Source organism: Temnothorax americanus, unplaced genomic scaffold (assembly GCF_048541705.1).
Source record: "Temnothorax americanus isolate GAGA-0224 unplaced genomic scaffold, ASM4854170v1 Scaffold24, whole genome shotgun sequence".
Lineage (NCBI taxonomy): Eukaryota > Metazoa > Arthropoda > Insecta > Hymenoptera > Formicidae > Temnothorax > Temnothorax americanus.
In genome coordinates, this window is record NW_027509381.1 from 1,740,906 (window position 1) to 1,759,672 (window position 18,767).

The following is an 18,767-nucleotide window of genomic DNA, read 5'->3' on the forward strand; positions in this document are numbered from 1 at the left end:
ATTTTTATCAAATCACACATTATGTTGTTTTTGAAACTATACAATGATTTTATTAGTGCATCGCCGTCATACATTTAAATTTTATAAATAAAGTTTAATTTTACGTTTGTCTCCCTTTTTCTTTTCTTACTTCTTAGATGTGATAGTAAATGTATATTGTCGCCATAGTCTCTCATCGTGATCTCATCTTGGTCCGAGTATAGAATGTAAATTCGGCACATGCGCCGGCATTTTGTAATTATGACCCCCAGACAGCGCCGCCGACCGTGTAATCTGATACCCATTTTCGTTCCATTATAAAATTCTAATTAGTCGCGCGGGATTTATGCCACCTGTAAGAGGACGTCCGTTGTCCATAAAGATCCTTATCTGGCCACCCATCTCCGAATCTGCTTTAACTGGCTTCGAGATACTGACCACTCGAAGTCGAAAGCCACGTGATGACGTATCGCGGTAGAGCTTTTCGAAATAAGCAAGGGGTTTCACGTTTTTAATCGGATTATGTTTATCGAATTAAATTCAATGGTTATTTATATCGAGATTACTCCCTCGATAACTCTTTGTTTCTCGAATCGGATGTCGAAATTTTCTTCATATCGCTCGTTATCTGATTAAATCTCCAAGTTTATGTTCGTACGCTCAATCCATTCATACATTAGTAATATAAATAATAATGTGTAAAATATATAAACCGATTAGTGATTAGATAGATCGCTCGAACATAACGGCAATTTATAATAAAATTTAAAAGGTTGTGATAAATTATTATAAATTAAAATGACATTACATTAAAATTATTATATTAAAATTATAATTTAAAAAAATATAATATAGCCTCAATTTATTGAATTATTTTTAGTAAATGCTGATATTTTATTAATTAATTAAAATCGTTAGGAAGATATAGAATATATATGTAATATCGTACATAACTGCTAAAAAGATTTCTCTTTGATAATATAATATAGATGAAATACTAAATAATTAGTAAGACTCGAAATAACAAAGATGTTTTGTTTAAAAATAAAAAACGATCGTGATTACAACGCAACAAATTCATATAATTAAGCAAAAAAAAGCGTTTAATGAAATGTAATTTTTTTAACACACTGAGAAGAATGAAGGAGGGCGAATAAGAAGACGGCGAAGAAACCTTTCAAGGTCAGTTTGACCCTTCTCGATAATCGGCTTAAGGCGTCTTAACAATTTCATGTAGGTATAGAAATATAAATATGTGTACGCTCGTAAGACTGACCCGATAAGTCGAATTTATGACGCACCAGAGAGAGCTTCGCCCTCCTCTCTTATTCGGTCTCTCTTTCTCCCACTTTCCTCTACCTTGATTCTTTGGATCGTGGATAATCAGGATGAATGCAACCTCCCTATTCCCCAAAATCCAGTCAGTTTCCTTCTCCCACACATTCGCGCATTTAGGCACGGTTATGCGAGTTTGTGCGGTCCTTTCAAGAGTGTATATCGCGATAAACTTACTTATACTTTTTAGCGTGAGAAAGAATGAACTTCGTAAATCACGCAGACATTTATGCGAATTTTATGTGCGCAATAATCTTCAACTAGAGATCAAAATCAAAATCGGAGAAGTATAAGAAACTGGGTCTTCTTCTCATTCACGATAAAAAAAAATTTAATCAGTTAGTAGTAGATTATATCTAGAGATTATATACGATAAACAGAGGATGTATATATATGGAGAAAAATATACGATAAATATATACAAAACAAATATAAAGGATATTTTTTGGATTTTTCTGAAATATTATTTGAAAAGTCATATTTTACATCTATTACCGTCAGATTATTTCGTTGGCACAGTAACTGAAGTAATATCAAAAATTGAACTAACTAGTATTATGAAATTAGTATCAATTTTTGTCTTTAGCGGAAGGTTAAAAATTGAGCTAAACTAGCGTGAAAAAAACAAACGTTCCGTGCAACGCAAACTTTTCAAAGACCATGTTTCATGTGCAACGACGTGGCGTATTCTGCCAAATGGATGTGCAACGACGTGGCGTATTCTGCCAAATGGAAAATAAACGAATTGTTAGTTGGCTATTGTTTCTCGACATGTGTTCTCCCGTAAATACTTTTAGAGGGGAATACCTGGGAATATTTCGCACAAAGTCGGGACGCCATCCAGAACGCTGCTACGTTTACCTTTCAATTGAATTTTGCGCTGCACGATTCTTAAAAGGATACAATCGCCAGTCTACGGTTACTGGCGCGTTTGCAATGGATTAATAAAGTGACTCGTGCCACAACATAGAGATAGAGTTTATCGTGAAACAGTATGTGGCAGAATGGTAAATGTAATTACACGAATGAAAAACGTAAAATAAAGAATACAAGAAAAAGCAGACGATTAAAACGCCCGAGCAATTTGAAAAAAAAAATGGATGTTAATAAACGCACGATTGCACATTTAAAGAAATCATAATTATATTTATTAATCAATTTCAAAATTTAATTGATGCTATAAATAAATATACTGAAAATTTTCCATATTCTCTCATTTTAATGAGTTTTAAATTTCAAAATAATTCCAGAAGCATGACATTTCTACACTGTTAAATTTATAGGGTTAAATTTAACTCAATTTTGAGTAATTTTTAACTATTCCATAGGTTGCCATTGCTCCCACTCAATATTATGTAGTTAATTTAACTAAAACAATGTTAATTTGACTAAACTAATGGAGTTAAAATAATCCTAGTTTGTTTTAAACTAATAAATTTTGACGCACATGGTAGTAAAAAATAACAAAATAAATCTAACTCACGGTATTGGTTTAAATTTCGTATCCTTTAACCTTTAACAGTGTATTTGAATTGCTCTTTAGAACGATTTGTAAAGGAATCATATGATATGTTATATTTAATATAAAGTCGGCTTTAAGGTCTAAGACTGAAGAAGATTTTGAAACAATCTTGAATAGCGCACATAATGAGGAGTTTCTCTTCTAAGCTTTTTACGCTCGATTCCGAATGCAATCGTAATTAACCGCTCTTCAACGGCCTCTTGCATGAAAAATACGATGAGCGTGCATAAGCAAGTTAGGCGAGAAGAATATGTCACGTTTCTTACGGCGAACCCTTTTTCCCCTAGTCCTTACGAGCGTCGGATCTTCTATGAACATCAACCATGAGGAGAAGCGAAAAATTGTCAAAAGTTGTTTCTGAATTTCATTATGCAAAACGATTATTGGAAGTGAAACTGATGTCGAATTTGATTAACGAAGTAATCGTGGTATTGAGAACGCGATTTCTTCAATGATTTGCATGCACTGTTTTGTGCAAACTGTTTTATTTGAACTTGAGGAAAAATACAATTCCATTTTAGTATCTCTCTTTCTCTGTCTTACTTTTAAAATATTTTAGAAAGAAAAAATTAAGATATAAATCTCTCAATATCTCACGTATCGTCATAAACGTCATATTTTATGGCATGGTAATTCATTCTAAGATGCGAAAAGTCTTTGTCTATGTCTTTAAATTTTTGTTTAATTCGACACTTATAGCATTTTTTGTGGACACTTCACAATTTTAACTTGTCGAAGAAATAAATGCTATTAAATCATAAAAAGAGGGAAAAAACGACTTCGGTATCGCTTGCCCGGCTTGCCGATACAGTCAATCCCGAAGAACGAAGAGCCGTCGAAAGCAGGTTTGGAATTTCATTATGTAAAACGAGCTTTGGCAGAGCGGCGCCCGCGATCGTTTATAATACCGATTGGATTTTAATCCGGAGACAGGAATATCGATTATTTCTTTTACAGCTTCAACGTCGCGAAAAATCTACTTTGTGCGCACGTATAAAATAAGGAATTTCATAAATATCTATTCGCGGCATATTTGTCGACGTTGTCGACGACTCAATGCATATTTAATGCAAAAAAATACTTAATCCCTCGCTATTGGAAGAAAGACGAAGACGGAGAAAGGCAGAGAAACAGAGAAAGACGAGAAGACGAGGGAAAAGAAAGGTAAACGGGAATGTCAAGGGTAAACTTTCTAACGTCATTGACCATGGCTGATTATTCAGTCTGGACGTCGCAAGTCAGAGACATTTCCAGAGTTGGATTCTAAAGCGCGAGAATCCAGGAATGTACACGCCAACGTACGATTGCTCACGCACCAAGGTCGATCGATCGACGCGACGATAACAGTATCACGAGCAGAGACGAAGGACCGCTCAAGGTTCTTGAGGTGCCTTTTACGTGAAAGCGGCGTGTCTGTCGCGATAAGAAGAACCCTCTCCAAAAGAGGAACGCGGCGACGATCATTCGTGCTGCCATCGAAGGATTTAATCTGAAGGAGATTATCACTAAGCGCCGAACGATCGCGTCGCTTTTACGATTTAAGCTCATAATATAAAGCCGAGCTTCTCGCAACTTATCGACTAAATCTCCCGGATGGAAATCTCGAAGGAAGCTGCATAAACCGACGTTAGTAAACGCACCATCTGAGAACGTCGGCAGATAGGATGATGAGAAGGGTAATCTTAAAAAGAAATCTTTACTAGTTTTTACTGTAATTTGAGAGAAGTTTATCGAAATTAGAATTTATTGCATTATAACAGTTTGTGAGACACAAATCCTTTGTGTTGTGGAAAACATTTCTTATATCTAAATGTATATACTTAAGTACATATGATGATGTCACAGGCAAGTTGTATATATCCGCTTTAAAATAATATGCAAATCTCTCCTTTAAAAAAGAAGATAATTTATTCAAAATAGACATCTTTATATACCTATTTTTTTTACAATTTTACAGTTTCGCCTCTACCTTGTATCAAAAAACGCGGTAGTGTGTCTCGCGCTAAGTATATATTTTTCAAGTACATTCTTTTGTATCTTTCTCCTTGCATCTCCTTTAATTATATACATTAAAATTTTAATTACCAAGAACTTTTTTAAACCTTAATTTTAAATCCTTTTACTTTGCCATTAAACGCCAAAGTAGTCTCGTATTACTAATGAACATAAAGAAGTTATACGGCTTAAGTACGCCGTTTTGGATTCAACAATGCCCCAGGATAACACAGAAGTTCCACAGGACTAAATCTACAGTCTCGATAGTAGAAGCACGACGGGACCATTTGCACTTCCGCGAAACGGATTAATCTTGAAGACGCTGTCGAAGGGACCGGTTCATGCTTTCACGACATCAATAGCATGAATAGGGGAGACCCTGAACCGAGCCGGAAGCGCAAGACGTTACCCGGCTGATGATGCGAAAGAGCAAGATTACGGCAATTGACAACTTTGTGTAGTGTTGTACGATTTAACGTCATATTTCTATTTTATTTTGCATGAGACCGCATTTTCTATTCTGTTCGGCGAGAAATAAAACTTCAGACAGATGTTTTAAATTTAAATGAAACTCTATACTGTTCGTTTAGCTGTTTAGCATGATCTTTATATTTTTACAAATTCATATTGAATCCTACAAATTTTTGTTAGCCGGAGCAATTATTATTAAATATATAAATTTGTAATATTATAAATATAATCTTTCTTAAAATCTTTTAAACATTGTTTTGAAAACCTTGGAACTAAAACGTTAATAATTAAATTATATTGTTAAAAAAATGTCTAGAAAATATACGCTTTTGGGAAGTGCAATTTGTAGATATAACTGATTATTTAAAAGATATTTTATATTTTCAAAATTTAGATCATTTTTGTAATTAGTTTTTATGCGTACGATTTATCAGTTCAAATATAAAATAGATAAAATTAACACATTTTTATATATATTCTCTCTCATATTCTCTACCGTAAAACAAATCACGTGAATGAATCGGATAAGTTTATTATTTGTTAACGGTACAGTTAATTTCTCGGTACCAGACCTCGCATCTATTTATCGCGAAGATGGATCAGATGGAACTTTATACGTGAATTATTGGTATATGTCAACGAAAATTTTATTGGTGAAAATAACATCACTATTGTAAGTCGCTGACAGAACTCAGATAACCTTTCCAACGTAGTATTTCCACGAATGTCGGTATATGCTAATCATGAGAAGAGGGAACGAAGAACTGAGCAGCGGAATGACTCGAGAGCCGGCGAGCTCGTTTGCTCGTCTCTCTGAATTTAAGCCTCATTTTAGCGAATGCTCGCGATCCGAACAGCTTCGTCTCGCTGAAGGGCGGCGGGAAAATTACATTACGAAAAAGCAGAGACGAAAGAAAATGTGATTACGCGTATTTTTTCAATGCGAAACGCGCGAAAAGCTGCGTCTTACGTAAAATTACGCCTTTCGGAAACGCCTTAGGAACACTGACATGGCGATTAATATCAAACGAACTAAAAAATTTTATAAGATTTAGTGCGGTTACGTTAACAGAATAAGTGTGTACAATCCGTAGGATACAAATTTCAAGATAAATCTCTATTACCGAGTACGTCCTTTCTAGTTGAGAAAATTCTTTACGAAAAAACACTACACTAGTTGATTAGAAACATTTAGAAAATAAAACATTTAGAAAATAATACATGCAAGAGATATCTATTTGCAAAATTAACCCAATTGTTACGTTATAAATGGCCCATCATTAAGAATCCAAACGCTCGAAATGCATCATATACGTGATCTTAGATTCAAACATAAAAAGGTATTAATAGATGACAGAAAGGAACGAGCGCGGATGTTGATGTGGAATAGGCAGTACGGTTGACCGCGTGCTGGACATTACTGTATATTATGCATGCCTCGGCTCGTTACAACAAGTGCTGGGACCATTAGAGATCGCGCAGCGCGATTTCTCTGAAGCGGAATGGCCGTAGGTACGATCGACGGCGTGGAAGACGATAGTTTCAAAGTTAATAGTTTCCAAAATCGACCCGCGCACGGCCCATGCACGGCGTGCCGCGCTCGGCATGCGGATAAAACGTAAATGCCCGTGAATGAGCCTCGCGCACTTTCTTCTATCTCTATGGGTGTCTTGGGGAAGTCATGTTCATATTAGCTGGCGATAAGTGACACGCCGGTATGCCCGCTTATTTTCCAGGCGTAAATGTGAGTTACGGTGCTTCGTCGTGCTTCCTGAGCGCGCGCTATCGTACCGATTATTCGCGCGCGCTGACCTTTCGAGAACATATCTGAATACCAACCCTTCTAGATACTATCGTATAGTCGTACACGCACCAGGAACGAGTCCGATTCTAAGTCCTAAGCAGAGTTATTACGCGAGAGAGAAAGAGAGAGAGTCATGCACGAATGATTAAAGATGACTATTCGATGCACTGTAGTTTTCATTTTTTTTTTCGGTATACTGCTATAACGCTAGATACATCATTCAATTTTCACTTTTTAGAAGAAATTTGAAATGCAGCATTTAAGATAAATGCTATTAAAGATATAGTACTGTTTAGGATAAGTACTATTGAAAATATATAGTACTATTATTCGATGCTATGTAAAAAGTAATCGAAGATGTATCTAAATAATCTTTTAAGAAACTATAAGTAATTATTACATGAAAACTTTTCCTACACTTGACAACGATATAAATCGTTATTCGCACGACAAATGTGTCGACGAAACGCACAATCGTACAACGGCGCGAAATAACAGGCAGCAAACCAGCGCACAAGAGCACAGTTTAAGTTGACAAGCAATTCTGTATAAACGCGCTCTTATAATCCTGGATTAGATTCCGCGTGAAAACGGCGCGCAACCGACTCGGCTTCTGTACCGCCACGCCGGCGCCGGCGCCGTAATCCGACAATTCTTGTTTCGAATTCTGGCGATCGGGTTAACGTAGAATATTCACTAGAATAGCGACGTGCCTCTAGAATAGCTATCTAAAGATAGGGAGAGATCTATTGTATACACCAGACATCATAGTCGTTTTCTTCGCTCTCCCTTCGCTTAATGGATTTAACCGTGTGCGCACACACAGTGTCTTTTCCAGCTTAGATCTCACCAATAGGCGAAAGATAGGAGACAAACGCGAATTGGCTTCTTAGCGTTATAATCTAAAGAAATATGCCAAGAGATGGCGGATGAGATACGAGACACTTGCGTGCTATAGTAAAGGGCGGCGTTCTACATACAGAATGTCTCATAACAAGCGTATTTTCATGTAATTCATTTTCCTGCAATTCTAACATTTTTATGTAATTTGAATTGTACTATTCCAAGTAACGAAAAATATACTAAATAAATTGCTCTTATAAATTATGGGAAAAATACGCTTTTAGGAAGATATATAAATACTTTCTCTATATATACGAGAAAAATTAAAGTATTATATTTCCTATTTTCCTTTTCCTGTCGTTGTTCCTATGCTGCTAAAAATCACTATCAAATCCGTGTAACACTAGCTACTTTTCAGATCGCGTGCAAGAAGTATCTCTCGGATATAGTCTCTTGCGTAATTTGTTGCGTAACGAGATAATATGCTACTAAAAAAGTTAGTTGACGACCCCATTTAACGAGTATTATATTTAATCGTCCAACTTTCGAACAGCCTTCATCTCATCGTCGCAGGTTTATTCTTAGAACTACGAAGATTGGTGCTCAAGGCTTTTCTTTAATATAGAAATCGCAAATCATTAAATGTATTTGCTTTGCATTATTATAATCTACTAAAATACGATTATTAAATTTAAATTTATTTATTTATTTTTATATATAACATATCTATATACCTTATATTTAAAAGTACTTATAATTATTTAAAAGTATGTATGGATTATTTAAAAAAATATATTTTAAGAAAGAAAATTTAAATAATATAATTTCAAACAATATAATTTCTTAAATGTGTGTGTGTAATTGCAGACTTAACTAAAATTTGCAATTCGATATTCTACTTTCAGCTATGGACTCTTATATGTAAAAAATTTAATGTCATTTTTTTACCAGTGTAGGTATTCTGTAAACACTTATTTTAAACTTAGTTGTAAATAAGTATCAGATAATTAGGTATTAAAATCTGAGTAATTTTCAAATCTAAAGCTGCCTGTAATAACACATGTGTTATATAGTTATATTAGTTCACGCAATTTGTACATATAACACATCAGCAATAAAAGCAGAAGGGTTAATTTTTCGACAAGCTACTTTTCCAATGCATAATAATACCGTTGCAATAACGGTGACGATCGATTTTAACGATATCCAAGAATTCTAGCTCGAATGATTTCCACGCGGTATCGTGACGCGCGATTGCCGCTTTCATCTCCGACATGCAGCCTCTCGCGCGGCGACGAGAGTTGCATAACGAATTTATAGGTAACGAAAGGGCCGGTAACGAGGGAACAAACGACTCCTTGTCTCCGAAGACAAGTCGCGCGGATACGAAACAACCGTTACGGCGATTTAGGTGTTGAAAGTCGAACGTCGTTTCCAACGTCGCGCGTCGGCAGGAGACGGCGGCAATTCATATCCCCGACGGCGGCCGTCGCAACAAGAAACGTGGTAATCCTTGAAGCCTTGAACCGCGTCGCCGCCGCGCCGCCGTGATGTCTCTAATCACTGTTTATGACATTTCTAATGACAACGCCGCGTGACCAATAAACCGTGTCGTGACCTCTCGTGACATACGTCCGCGGAATCGCAATCTGCACCGCCGATCGAACTGGCTCGCTCACGTTCGCGGTTGATTAAGCCATTCGTCGCGCAATCCAAGTTAAATGGCGCTAAATGATAAAATCTGGTAGATAACGAGAAAATTAATTGCTTATAAATACCTACTAAGAAATTTCTTCAAAATTTCTATCAATATATCATGATGTTTCTTTATGAATTTACATGAAAAATTTTTATTTTTCATAAATAGGCTGGAAAACATTTTCATTTCCTCTAGATCAGTTTAAATAATTGACGCAGTAATTCTCTGTTATTTAATTAACTATTGTAATCTAAAAAATTAAAATATCCCATTCAGCGTTTAAAAAACCAGCAAAATATGTATATATAAGATTGTTATCACGTTGAATTCACTGCGATAGCGAAATAAGATACACGATCGTCGTCGACATCGGCATGTACGAAATATTGGCGAGTTCAATTTATGTCAAGCGCGCTAATCACGAAGATATGTACCTATTCGTAGCAATAAAATTTTTATTGGGCGATTGTATTTTGATTGCACGCTATGTATCTAAGCAACCGGCTCGCTCAAGAACGATCGAACAGCGATTCACGTCAATATGTGCGAGCCGACGACAGCGTCGACGATTAAGAATTATGTGAATCGTATCCCCCGTTAATTTTCGTGGAGCGTCCCGCGGAGCAGATGGTAATTTATGCCGAGAACGCAAATTTAAACGAGACGTTGCCTCGTACACCACACGCGACACAATTATCTCGGCGAGAAAGTTACGAAAGAAGATGGGGATCAACTTTGTTCTATAATAGCTATACTCGTCAGCTCATGGAAAACAGTGAGACGTCAGTTTTAATTAATATGCTCCGGCTTTAATCGATAAATCTCGGCGTCAGATAATTAGGATCCATTAATTTCATCATGAATCATATGATTCTGTTTATAAAATTAATAGATTTCAAAAGATACCAATCCATCTCAAACTCTCGTTATATAAAATGACTAATATACAAAATAAAAAAGATAATATCACGAAATTCATCATTTGAATTTTAAATTGTTACTTCAATATTCAATTCTACCTCGTTTTCCTCTGAAAATGTCCGAAAATATTTTCAATTCGCTGACGTATCAATTTTACTTTTTAATCATCATATATCTCTCGCATATGAGATATATTGAATAATGAGATTTATTTTGCACACATTGTTGTTAATTTCAGCCCTTCGTGCGCGACATAAGTTTTTCATTGCCCTGTATTATCAACAGGATGCAATTTACGAGTAGGATACAATTGATTGCACACGGTTGTCGTAAATCAGGCGGGTTATTATTTTACGATGAGCGCAATTTTGTTGCGATTATTGGTAGTAAATCGCGGCCGGCAACGCGCGACTCTCGCGAGAGACAGAATGTTAATGCTCGTATTACGGTAACTTGTACCATGATTCTATGTTGCTTTTTTATTTTCACAAGTTATTTGCGTTTTATGATTTACACAGGAAAAACATGCACAGAAGGTACCATTTCTGCAGTATTCAGTTAACACCTGTTACCGTCAAATGTAACAGTAAATCAATTTTATTTATTACTTTCCTTTTTTTGTCCTGTAATTTCCGGGATATTAACTGTTATGGTTAAATAATAACTGCATCACCAATTTTCAATAAGATTTTTATAATTATAAATTTATTTACTGAAGAAGTACTCGAAGAGATAACTATATTGTTTATTCCTGTGCCTATGTAAAGTATCCGGTATAACCAAACGTGAGTATTTATTAGCTTTTCTCTTCAGCTCACCATAAACCAATCTTCAAGGGAAGAGCTTAAGCTTTCTCTAAAGTATGCTTTGATAGCGATCCATTCGTCGAGGCACGTCTGATTGATTTTATAAATCCTCCAAAATGACCGGCCTATGAAGATACTCTCCGTCCTACGTGTGGCAATCGCGAAGGGATACTCTTTAATATCTCGCACGTGCATACCTTACGCAAGATTAGGCCGCATAAAATTAGGATAAGGCTAGAATGCATTCATCTCAATGTCATAGTCCCCTTTTATCATTTACGATATATAACACATCGTGTACAGCGTGTTCCACGTAATCAAATTAATTTTCAATAAAATTTTTTAAATTCTTTAAAATCACTCTCTCACAGGAAATTTCAATGTATATTATCATCTTCTGCAACTTCTCAATTTGCAATCAATTCACAAATAAAAATTCTGAGCACAATCAAGTTTAAATCTGCTCTATAATGAAAAAATAAGATTTCTATTTGCCAATGTGAAATTGTGAAACATCTTTTATTTTTAATTATTTTTAATTAGAATCTATTGGTTTTTCTTGATTTTTTGTTATAGAAAAATTTTAAGTTAATTAGGAAATCCGTCACTTAAATCTGATCTGCTAAAAACTGGACACGCTATACATCTAATTTCGTTATATTTAATGTAAGATACAATATTTTTAGAGAGAGAGAGAGAGAGATTACGCATTCTTCAATATTTTATTTTCTGATATAATGGTGAGCTTTTCATTTAAATGAGATATAGACTTAAACGCGCTCCTAAATATAATATTTTGATAATATATTTTGGTGATTTAATCTTAAATGTTATAAAAATTAAATTCGAAAAAATCAGTCACTTAATTTCCATAATTAATCTCGTCTAAAAGTTTCGCTTATTTTCAATTTGCCGATCAATCGCGCGTATTTCCGCCGCATTAGTATGCTCCTCGTGTTTCGCTCGTGGGAATAAACTGCTTTTATCCCGCGTAAGATCTTCCGTTTATATCGAGCTGCAGCCAATGGCCAAGGTCCTTTTATAGGCGCCATGTAAAGTCCGTGCGCTTTATCTTAATTTCAGGTAGCGGATCGTCATGCCTGTTTGGCTATCTCCATCATTTTCCGGGTCGCCTATCTGCGTTGTTTCTTAATAGAACGAGCGTATCTCGAAGGCGCGATACAGCATAACGATATGCAATCGACAGTCAACTCGAACACTATGCACTAATGCGAACGGGTTGATGAAAGTGGATCTGACACAACCAATTTGACTAAAGCTCTTTCACTCAATCTTCAGTTGTGTTTTGACACGAAATTAGTCACGCCGTTCATACCACGTAGATTCTATATATCGCGGCGGATACAAAAGCGACGTATAACGAAATTAAAAAAAAAAAAAAAAACAATATTAATAAACATAGTCTTTAAGTGCGTTTATTTTCAAAAATTTATTTTGCTAAAATTTACGCTTGTTTCCGTTAAACTAACTAGCTCGTTTATTGCGTTACAGCATGTGACTGTCATCCGATCGGAGCTTCTGGAAAGACCTGTAACCAGAGCAGCGGCCAGTGTCCCTGCAAAGACGGCGTAACCGGTATTACTTGCAACAGATGCGCCAGAGGCTACCAACAGAGCAGATCGCATATTGCGCCTTGCATCAGTAAGTACACGCCCACGCGTGCGTTCACCGTGCTTGATACCCGGTTTCATTGCCGCGTTTATCTTTTATTTCGATTTCGTTTCCACCGGCGCGCTCGTCACCCCCCTCGGGCCAAGCTCGTTTATGTGCGAGCTACGCCAAGCACACCGGTACATACAACGAGGAAGATAGTATTCTGACCACGGAGAATAAGAGAAAATCCGTGTCTTTTCCCGTGAGATGATGTTATGATATTATACATTTAGATAAATTTTGAGAAACTATTTGCTCAAAACAATAGAAGAGCTTTGTAGAAATTGGATCTCTCGCAGTTACGTTTCTTGGAAACGTCTGAACTCTCGCAGTTTTTCAAAAATAATGCTTTAAAGTAGATTCAGAACGCTAAAAACTTACTGGGGAATTCGAAATATGGATTATACGGTGGAACTCAAAAATGAGAGAAAACGTGAGTCTTTTCCTGTCCATGCGATTTATCGTTACCGGTGTATATTCGTGTACACGGCCGGATACAAGAACGCGCAATGTTGTTTGACAAGAAAGGGAGAGCAAAAAGTCTATCGCCAAGCCGATTTCACGTTCGATCTTTCAGCTTGCTACCAGGGTGGCGAGAAGGTTGGTCAAAAAAAAGACACCGGATTCGTTCGACCACACCCGTACTGCCCTCGAGAATGATCGATCGATCGATCGGGAGGAACACGCGACGATCTCGACGCCGCATCTCCCCGCGCTTGTCCAATTAGGCGAAATTTGCGAAAACGCGTGTGTGCAACCATCGGAACGGGACCCGCCCGCTTCCATCGCAACGGACGGCTTTTAGTTTCAAATCGAGTTTCAATCAAGAACGAATGTTCGTGTCACGAAAGATTACATCGTTGCCCACCTCGGAGTATCAGGAAGACAGTGCGCTTGCGAATTTTATCGTGCATAAAAGACTCGCGCAGGCAGCGTGATAAATATAAAACGATCAAAAATAATGTCGTATCGTGCGGTTGTATACTTCGAGCGATGCACTCAGATTTTGTGATGCATATTGCCTCAGATTAAAAATATCAGATATAATAAATACTTCTATAGTTTTTAATATGTCAAAAAAGGCGAAGATAACGTTCTTAAGATTTTAAATATGTTTGTTAATGATTTTACATATTTCCAAGAAGCTCGGAGAATACAAGATATTTTTCGCAATCTCTATGTAAGAGAGAAACAATTATGGATCCGAGCGCGAAGTTCTTGGCACGAAGCACCTGCAGGATTAACTCAGCCTTCCATCCAGGCTCGTTCTTCTCATTTATCTCGTATTCTTGCAGAGATACCCAGGGTCGTGCAGACGCAGGGCACGGCAGGCGAGGAGAGCGGCGAGCACGAGGATGACGACGACGAGCGCGGATACGATGGACGAGCTGGTAAGTAAGTGCAAAGTAAACTCGAAGGTGCGTATACACTGAGCAAATGAACAACGAACGAACGGCGATCGCGAATCTTCAGATGTTCGTATTCGTGCGTTCATTTAATTCATGGGTTTTCGCTCGAGTTGACACCGAGCCTAGGCTTCGGCTATTAGATTTTGACGTATATTCGCTGCATATCATCTTCAATTACATCTGACTTCGTAAAGTGGGATACAACTGTCGACTTACCACGTTTCTTAAGTGTTGATTAAACTATCAACTTAATTATAATTACTAATTAATTAACTATAACTCACAAAGTGAAAACTGTAAAAAAATACTCTTTCAGAGAAATGCGTCTTGCAAAATAATTTTTATTATAGCATTTTGTGAAATATGAATTTTGGATAATGGGATTTTCTGAAGAATATATTAAATATTGTATATCGGTATGTTAATTTAGAGGAACATGTATTAAAACTTCTAACGTTTATTATGCATGTATCCCAAACTTTAACCGCAATAATCCGTTTTTGGTTCGTTGTACGATTGTTCAGTGTATAGCATAAAACACTTCCATGCGCGACTATATTTCGCTGTATTTCGTTCTTTGCATTTACAATCCTTCGAACTACTTGATATTCCGAGCGTTACGCTGCGACGCCGCGTCGAAGTCTCCGCTGGTGACACACTGGGCGACGTAAAAATCACTGGCGAACGATGAAACGTAAGAAGATAAGATAGATGGGTGGGAAAAGAAGAAGAGGGAAAGAGAAGGAGGAATAATTTCTCCGATACACCTCCGGTGTCTCGAGAGGCAAACGATATTAGCGTAGGTCGGTATTCTAATGTCACGTATTCAGCACTAAATGTCCATGTCCGATTCTGAGTTACATTTGTCTGTACGATGGTTTAATATAAACGTGAGATGCGAGTCAAGCAGCCACATTTAGCGCTTATAAGTGTATAGTACGAGAACAATGATCTCCCAAGTAATTTGTGAAAGTATCACGAAGCTCTCGCTATATTGAAATGATATAATTGAAAAAACGCTATTTCGAGAAAATAAAATGTAAAAAAGCATATACTACGACATCAAGACGTTCTTAAATCAATTCACGTAAATTTTTCAAGATAAATACGAAATTTATACCTTGGCGATTGAGAATTATTATAAATGAATATAATGAATAGTTTATTATACTTTAAAATCTCTGCGCTACCAACGATACTCTTCAGATGTAATCTACATTCTTATATCGCATTAGTATCGTATTTACGATTTTAGGAATTAAATATTACCCCAAAATGTGAAACAACTTGAAAGATATTTTATTTCGCGTTATCAAAAATATCTGCAAAAAATATAAAGCAAAAAAAATAAAAAATTTTTATCAGAAAAGAAACACATCTCTTTTTACCAAGTTTCTCGTTTATCTTCTTGGGAAACATTAATATCAAAACTGTGTCGATATGTTAAAAAGTTAAAGAGAAGAGAGAACTTCTATTTTGTTTTTATATATAGTATATAATATCTTTCTCTAAGAAATATATATGTGACTAAAAAGATTTGGAATTTATCTTCGAAATTCGAGTTTGTAATGAGAAACTGCGTCGAACTTTAACACGCATTGCGTATATGCAACCAAGTAGACTCTGATACGGGTCTGAGTCTGCGCGCGATCTCGCGTTATTATTAATTTCCGCAAATTTAACAGGGATCAGGGTGGAAGGAAGTCGATCTGGATACGAGCTTCGTCGCCACGTGGTAGAACGGAATGCGGGCGCTATATTAATTTATATATAAGCAGACAGAGCCGGTGAACGAGCGCGAGAAGGAGAAAGAGGGTCGGGACGTCTAGCCGCTCGGTCGCAGACCCTCAGCCACCCCTAATGGCTTAATTAAAACTACCCTCGCTTGCGGCTCGCCCGTTTACCCCGGCATTTGCACTCGCGTAGACGATGCGCGATTTTCACGGCGAGCTCTTAGCCGCTCGGACAAGTAAGCGAATCCTCTTACTTTAACTTGAGACGTCGATGCACCTCGATAAATTTAGCTTTTAAACGCGAGCTTTCCCGCGATGTTTTCTCAAATATTGAGATCCTACGGAGGAAGCAAATCTAGCCAGAATTCATAAAACTTCATACCGATGCATATGAAATATACTTCACTCAAGCTTCAAAATAATATATATCTTAACTCTTATCCAAGCAACTTATCCAACAAACTTATTTTTGCAATGTAAATTGGTAATATTTTTTATATGTAAGTTTTATAAAAAAAAACTTACATTTTAATCTATATATGCATAAAAATATTACGTTTATTAGATATAGTTATCTTATTTATACAATTAAACATTACATAAAAATTAATAAAGCTAAAAATTTATTGTAAGCGATAAATTTTGTTTAAATATTATAAAAAGCCTTGCTCGGGAAAATGTTTAAAAAGTATTAAAAGATACGATTATACGTTTGAGAAGAAGGAAAGATTAAACACTAGATCCCGCCGATGTACGCACTAATGTAATTAATGTCCTGGAACTTTAACGAGAAAGGTTAATATTCTAATTTAGTGTCGTCCTCATCTGACACTGTCTTGAAGACGTTGCAGATAGTACCTTCCGATTTTAACTATTCTGGATTATTCTCAGATTAATAAAATAATTATATATTTATTTAGAATTTTATAAATATAATTTGCAAGCAAATTGTTTTTATTTCCTTTAAATATCTTATAGATCTTTTTGTATTTTGTAATCTACATTTAATTGCATTAAATTTGTCTTTCAGAAATATTTCAATATCGCATTCACCTCACTCATTGTCAGTGACGTGATTACTCAATATTGAATTACGCCGCGCGTACATTGCGACAAAAATTAAAGTAAACAGACTTTCACTCGGCAACACTGTTACAATAATCAGATAAGATGTTGTCGATGTTGATTTTAAACTTGTATAAAACTGTACTGACACAATGCGTCTCGCGTTCACGACAGATCGAGCGATTTTTCCAGGTTGGAAACTGACGGCATGAAAAGCAAGAGGCTTTCGTAGCTGTCGTCCCTCTCGAGTTCTCTCTCGTTGCATCGAATCCACCGCGTTTCTACCCACGCGTGCTCCATATGCAGAGCGCAGATTACGTCTCGACGCTCTCTGCATTTCGAACACGAGTGAAATATCGATGCGCGAAGAGGAGTATCGCGATCGAGCATTTGCACCTGGGGGCAAGATACACCCCGCGGACGGTATGATACTAATTATCAGATGTTGCCATCGCCGAGAAAATAATTCTTGTTTAACCCTACTTGTCTTACTGTCTTTGAGCTAAAGATAAAGGTGTTTGATATACAATTGGGAGTTTATAATACGATAATTTGTCTTTTCATTCGATGAAAAGAATTTTTTGAGAGTAGTGTGTATATTCATATAATATATATTTTATTTCGAAGATTTTAAACAGAAGACATTGAAAAATATTTGTTATAATTCGCAAAAAGCTTTTCTCAATGCTTTATCGTTTGCAGACTAATAAGAGACGCTATGTGCTTATTTTTTGCTAATCCTGAAACATTCGATGACAGAAACTCTCTTGTGAGCTAACAAGTTTACATATATTGGGACGGAATTATCGCGCTCGGGTTCGATTTTGTTCGAGCTCGGTTTTTGCTATCGCGATCGTGTTTCTTTACGAGACGCATTAGAAATTTCGCCGCCTACGCGACGCGCATAATTCCGCTTGTAGATTACGCGGCGACGTCACCTACTCCGCTCGCGCAGGAGTGAAATATCGACGCGAGAAGGCAAGTAGTATCGTAATCGAATTTACACCTGGCGAGTGTCGCGCCGAGTGGCACTCTGTCGCTGTAAATTCTTGCGGGGAAACTGCCGCAGGAACGGCCCGCGTAAATTATCTGCCATAATAGGCCTCCTGGAAATACTTCTCTCGCAAGCCTTTTCTCCGAGGCTCGCGAAATCACGATCTCGGCCTCTGCGTCTCGATAATGTCGCGATAAGTCGCCGTAAGTTAACGTTCTTGTATAGCGGGTGTCTCAGACATATTAGATAACGCAAGGTCAGATAACTAAGAAAATGATGAAATCATTTTAATGACGAAACTTTAATACTTACGTTACGTAGATATTTGACGTCGCAGTTTAACGTAATTGTCCTACATATCTTAAATCGACCCATTTTTCAATTTGTTATTATATCATTTCAAATGAGGTTTAAATTTCGATAGAAACTTAATTGCCAAAATATTTTATGATAATAAACCAAATTAGATATAGCAAAGAATAATTTTGAATCGGATTTTTGCTAACGAAAAATAAAG

General features: G+C 36.5%; 2 protein-coding genes across 2 annotated transcripts in view; one reads left to right on the forward strand and one right to left on the reverse strand.

Annotated features, from left to right (window-relative positions):
* LOC143898604 (uncharacterized) overlaps positions 1-18,767 on the reverse strand; it is a 206,279-nt gene that overhangs the window by 155,161 nt on the left and 32,351 nt on the right. The gene's annotated exons all lie outside the window — the stretch shown is intronic.
* Positions 1-18,767, forward strand: part of LOC143898594 (netrin-1) — a 214,383-nt gene that overhangs the window by 148,927 nt on the left and 46,689 nt on the right. Inside the window, exons 3-4 of the mRNA XM_077408173.1 lie at positions 12,888-13,037; positions 14,345-14,440. Of these exons, the coding sequence (XP_077264299.1) occupies positions 12,888-13,037; positions 14,345-14,440 (246 nt within the window). The remainder of the gene's footprint in view (positions 1-12,887; positions 13,038-14,344; positions 14,441-18,767) is intronic.